Genomic DNA, 6046 nt, shown 5'->3' on the forward strand with positions numbered 1-6046 from the left:
AAGTTTCTATCAAGTACACGATTTCTTCTAAAGTATTTTTTTTTTTTAAACTATTAATGTTTGGGAAAATCACTGGAAGTGTTACGGCCAAAAGTAACTTGAATTTATCATTTGCCAAAGGTTAAGGGTTAAGTCAAGGCCCATCCTACATAGAACCCGAACAATTCCTGGAATAAACTATCAAATTTCCCTTGTCTGTATACTACTTCTACTGAGTTAATGTGAAACTTCTCATCCCAGCTATTGCTGAATTCTTGTCGGCAACTTTTTGAACGATTTCGGAAATACTTCTTGGGAACTACTATCATGTGAATCCTACCACAAACATTCTCAAATTAAATTTGCCTGATCCGGAAAGCACGGCAAATACCAATAGCAGTAAAAATATTCCGGAAGGAATGAATTTTATTAAATCCATCTGGACGAATTCATTTAAATCTTTAGCACCATTACGGAGAATGTTATTTTCTCAAAATATTTTGCTTTATTACAAATTATGACAATCTTTCTATTAGAATATCATAGTTTAGCTACCGTCATCCGAATATTCATATCATTGTTTGCCTTTCGATGAAATATTTTTACATCCATTCATCCATTTTAGATATTGATGTTATTACCGTATACCTCTAGGAAATTTTCCTTTGTTCATGAGAGGGGTAGGAGGGGTGGAAGAAGATTAGCGCAGATTTTTTTGAAATAGAGTAGCACTTGCGCCCGCCATTATTTCTTTCTCTTCCTCGCTCTCTCTCTCTCTTTCCCTTTCTTTCTTCTAGAAGGTATACGTTCATTTCATTCGAATACGTGCTAACCATTGCATTTACGGTAGATGGAAAAAATTCTATTTTTAAGATTTGCACGTTCAATGACGACAATTAATCCGCCCAGACAGATAAATTGCTAATCATAATCATACAAAAGGATAAGAAGGAAATCATATCGAATGGGCGGTAATTGTGTTTGTATTTGATGATGATGAGCTGATGGAAGAGGCAGTAGTTTGTCTCTTTTACACATCCATCCCCTTCCATTCCTTCCATCATTTCTCATCATCAATGATGCTAATTGTTCATTTATCTTCCGGTTGATTCCTCTCCAAATACCGGATTTCCGATCACCTAAACTGAGCTGTGATATGTTGCTATTGCTTAATAATCATATCACAGTACCATTTTAGGCGTCCGTGAACCGGTTTTTACTCCATAACTTACTGTTAAACCGTCAAAACGTATATCATCCAAATTAGATGTATAATTGACGCATTTATCCGAAAAAAAAATCCCAGAGCTATTTTCCAACTCAACTTACCTTTAATTTCGCCGACCTTCTACAGTAAATACAATCACTGGATAAACTAATTGATCAAGAAAAAAACCAGCCTGAATGATTAAGGACCAGATTATCAGGACAATTCGTTTCACCTATTAACCAGGCTAATATGGTAATTGGATGATTGTACACAGTCATTGGATAAAGTAATTGATCAAAAAGAAAAACGAGCCTGAATGATTAAGGACCAGGTTATCAGGACAATTCATTTTACTAATTAACTAGGCCAATATGGTAATTGAAGAATGATTGCATAATGTGCATTTTTAATATACAATACGACGAATGATTTCAAATAGCATTATTTGGAAGTGACTTGATGGCTCCATACATCATACAAAATTTTTGTTGACTTTAATATTTATGTAGTCTTTTGCTTTGCTTCCATTTACTTATTACTGTAAGTTACTGTAGCTTCATTTCCACTTACTGCTGTAACACAAATGACTAATTATCCTGGAATGAATTACAAGCAATTCTTTGGGAATTCTCGATCATTTTGGAATATTTCTCCAACGGAAAAGATAAAATATATCTTAACGGTAGGATAGTTCTAGAAAAGATATAGCAGAATGATGAGATGGGCATGCAATCAATATCATGCACTCTTTTATGACTCTTACATGTTTTTTTTTTTTTTTTTTTTTGGTTATGGAACTGTCGAGAGAGAGTAAGTGAGATCATTTCTCTCTCTCTCTCTCTCTTCCATTCCATTCTTATATTTTAATTTCCATTGATTAGATTAAATTGAATTTATTTAAGTTCTTAAATCCACTGTAATTAATCACTATTTCAAAATGAGTTCTTTTTTTCTTTTCATTTTAGAACCTTTGAAAACTATATGTTGTATGGAAATTGAACAATAATTTAAAAGAAATATAATTTTTTTCTACAAGTTTTACAAAGAAATTAATAATTACGAATTGTAATGAGTTTAATTAGTGATATAATGCTAATTATTATGACTAGCCACAATCTGCACTATAAACCTGGTGGAATACATTCGAATTATCTTTCTCATCTGCATGAAATAAAACGTCTCGAACTGTATCTCATCAGCGTGAACGAAAGCATCTCGAGCTATAACTCGTCTGCGTGAAATGAAACTTCTCGAACCATACCTGATCTGAAACTACATCTCATCTGCGTGAAGTGAAACATCTCGAGCTGCATCTCATCAGCGTGAACGTAAGCGTCTTGAGCTATGCCTCGTCTCCGTGAAGTGAAACATCTCGAACCATACCTTACCACTGTGAAATGAAACATCCGGCACTTTACCTCATCTCCGTGAAGCTAAACTTCTCAAACCATATCTCATCAGTATGAAGGGAAGTGTTTAGAATTACACCTCATCACCGTGAATTGGAACGTCTGAACTACATCTGATCTCCGTGAAGCTAAATATTTCGAACTAAGTCTCATTAGCGTGAAATGAAACATCTGGAACTACATCTCCGTGAAGCTAAACGTTTTTGAGCTATATCTTATCTGTGCGAATTGAAATGTCTTTCTCAGCTAATTTCAAGCCATCCTATACTTTTGTTTAATTTCGATTCCTATTGTATACAGATTAATTTCAAAGTTTTATTCGAATTCTGTTCCTATCTTTACCTTCATTCATTTCTCCCTATTCTCCAAATGCTACCGTAATCCAAAATAATTGCTTAATAAATTTTAATTGCACGCTCATATCATTTCTGTTTCTACCTATTACGATAACATCATAATTGTATGATAGGATGGATATGAAAGCATTCGAAATGCTTATCTCGTCATAAATTATTCGTTATGCTGTTCCCTCTTGTATCATAGAGCTTCAGAAAGTATCATTGGCTTCGAGGTTTTTTTTTTTTCGGTGTAATTATTATTGGCAATCTGCGAGCGAATTCATTGGGATAAATCATCGGTATATCTCGGGATAGCAATAAAAATGTTCTTCATACCTTCCATACTGATGAAAAGAAATGAATCATTGGCTGTTATTTGGTTGGTCATTTTAAGAATTATATTATAAAGTGTAAAGTATGACTAAAATGATCAAATTTGTGATTTCCATGTAATAGCATTAGAGGTTAATTTTAGTTATAAGGTTTAAGATTTCTAGTTATAACTGGAACTAATTTGGAGTATTCAACCACAACAGTATCTGACCGGTTTAATTTCAGAATAAGGACAGTTATCGATTGACAAAAAAGATAATGAAAATAAATGATAACAGTTGAGAAAAATAAAATAATGAAAAAGATAATGAAAAGACAATGAAAACAAATGATAACAGTTGAAATCTTACTGTAACTGTGTCATTAAGTATAATCAATATAAGTTCTTCATAATCATTTTTCATTAATTTCTCCTTCAAAGAGTGCCTGAATATGTTCTTTTTAATAATATCAGCTGAAGATATGAATTTATGAAATTTTATGAATTCTTTATTTTCCTTGAAAGATATTTTTAAAATTAATTATTTCGTATGTTTTTCAGGCGAATTGTATTTGATGAAAAATGGCGACCACCGCGAAAGGTTATTTTGGAAATAAATGTGCAACGAGCTTGGTTAGTTTATGATCATCCATTATGATCTTTTGTCTGTTATCTGTACTACAATAGTAATATTTTTTTCTCTTGTTCAAATTCAATCAATATTTTATATCTAGTTTCCAATCTATGATATACGAAAGTTTTCTTACATGACTATATCATCCTTGACTATCTTATAGTTGAAGTGAACAGGACAAGATATATATGTCGAAGAATTTGAATAACCTAACGATTTCAGGAGTTTTTATTGATTTTATAGAGAAGCATAGACTAATTTGGGAGATTAATTTTTTTCAGCGAACTTCTACACAGGACAATACCAAATGGTAATTCAGGTGAAATCAAGTTTTCTCTTTATTTGCTTGCACAACTTGCCTATGGCATTGCGCTAATTGTGCAAAAACGAGGTGACATTCTATGCAGTAAGTTTATGCAATTCAGTTTTCGGGAAGTATCTCTTTTTTTTTTTAGTTTAAAGAAATTATAAGCATGTCCAAAGAATATCAGAGGTTTTGAAATATTTATGATTCAGGAGACATGGAGGCATTTATTCCGCTTCTACGCCGTTATCAGGATGAAAAGGAGAACGAGTATTTTTTTTCCCTTCATCCAAGTTTTTCATCTTACTTCTCTTATTTCTGACCAGATCCTTGTCTTCAGTCCTTTTCTTTTTGTTTTCTTTTTTTTTTATTTTTTTATATACTGCCTTAGTTTCTGCATGAAGTTGTGATGATATTGCTAAACTTATTATTGTATACAAAGCATAATTTAATCTTTGAGCTATTGCAGATCTGTCATGAAAGGTAAGAAGGATCGGAAAAAGCGCGCAGCGAAACGAAGCGATTTATTTATTCTAGATTCTTCGTTTGAAACTATTGTAAGGATTTCTTTCACTTCTGTAATTTCCTTTCTGATTACTACTGTTGAGAACTTAAGTTGTCTCTACGTTATAATTACCACTCCAATGTATTGGGAAGACACTGCTTTTCAGTTTTAGTAACCTTTTTGGTACTGTACTAAAAAGCATTGGTAATGTCATCCCATTAGCCTTACTTTGATAATGTCATCTCATTAGCCTTACTTGATCCCGAACAGATTTGCATAGATTCCAGTTCTATATTTTCACTTTCAAATGACTTTGTATTTTAAAGGAAAATGAACATCTGAAGATTGTGTTGGATTATAGTGCAATTACGTTGCGAGAAGATATACCAATTCCCGAAATTGACACCCTGTTTAACGATGATTTTGGACCACTAACGGCAGCCGAAGCTCAGCAAATGTAATATATTAACTAATTAAATCTTAAACCTAGTAAAATAAGAATTAAGCAGTCAGTAAGAGCTTCTATAGGGTAATTGTTTTCACTTTCAACTAGTAGTGAGCGAAATAATTCAGCAAACTAGATGCAGATTTTAATTTATTTATCAGGGAAGCTCTTCTTAAAGAAGATAACGAACATGTAATTGAGAGCAAATCAGGAAGCACAAATGAATCCAAGGAATGCATTGTGAATATAGTTCCTCAAGCACTGACAAATAATATGGATGTTGACAAAGGGGAACATGTAAGTAAAAGTTCTCTTTCTAAAAAATCGAAATGATGTGAAAGAAGAAGATATTTTCCGTTAAAAGTTCGTTTTACTATTCGCTTTCGATGGAAGTGAAAGAAGACTTGTTCATGATACAGAATTTTTTTTTTTTTTATAGAAACAGGTGTTTGAAATGATGGAAGTGAGTGATGAAAGCGAGATGCTTAAGGAGAGACAATATGATTTGGGATCAGATGAAGCTCTAAAAGAATCAGAAATCAAGCATCCGACATACTTATCAGTAAATTTCTGTTATGATTATGCTTCATTTTTTGTTTGATGACTTAATTTATAGGTATACCAATCTTTTAGTTTTGACTTTCCTTGCCAAAACTCGCATTCGGCATTACGGGCGCAAAAAAAAAAAAAAAAAAAAAAAATTTTGAAAATACGATACTATCCATTTTCTAATTACTACTTAGATACCACACAAACTTCTACTTGTTAGAAAAGTAGAAGTTTGTGTGGTTTTTTAACAAGTTTTTAACAAGTAGTTTTTTTCAGGGTTAATTCTTAAAAATTTTATTCCTAGAATTCAAACGNTCAATAATTTTAGGTACTTAGAACTGAGCGACGTGCACGACTCAC

At 32.4% G+C, this 6046-nt stretch overlaps 1 protein-coding gene across 1 annotated transcript; it reads left to right on the plus strand.

Annotated features, from left to right (window-relative positions):
* Positions 1-3799: 3799 nt before the first annotated feature.
* On the plus strand, positions 3800-5738 carry LOAG_02692 (hypothetical protein; the record flags this gene model as incomplete). Its single annotated transcript, XM_003138229.2, has 7 exons — positions 3800-3882; positions 4165-4289; positions 4400-4457; positions 4657-4744; positions 5019-5149; positions 5299-5434; positions 5577-5738. 7 exons carry the CDS (start codon positions 3800-3802, stop codon positions 5736-5738), a joined length of 783 nt encoding a protein of 260 aa, XP_003138277.2.
* Between the last annotated feature and the right edge of the window lie 308 nt (positions 5739-6046).

The sequence above is a fragment of the Loa loa genome (genome assembly GCF_000183805.2).
Source record: "Loa loa unplaced genomic scaffold supercont3.318, whole genome shotgun sequence".
NCBI lineage: Eukaryota > Metazoa > Nematoda > Chromadorea > Rhabditida > Onchocercidae > Loa > Loa loa.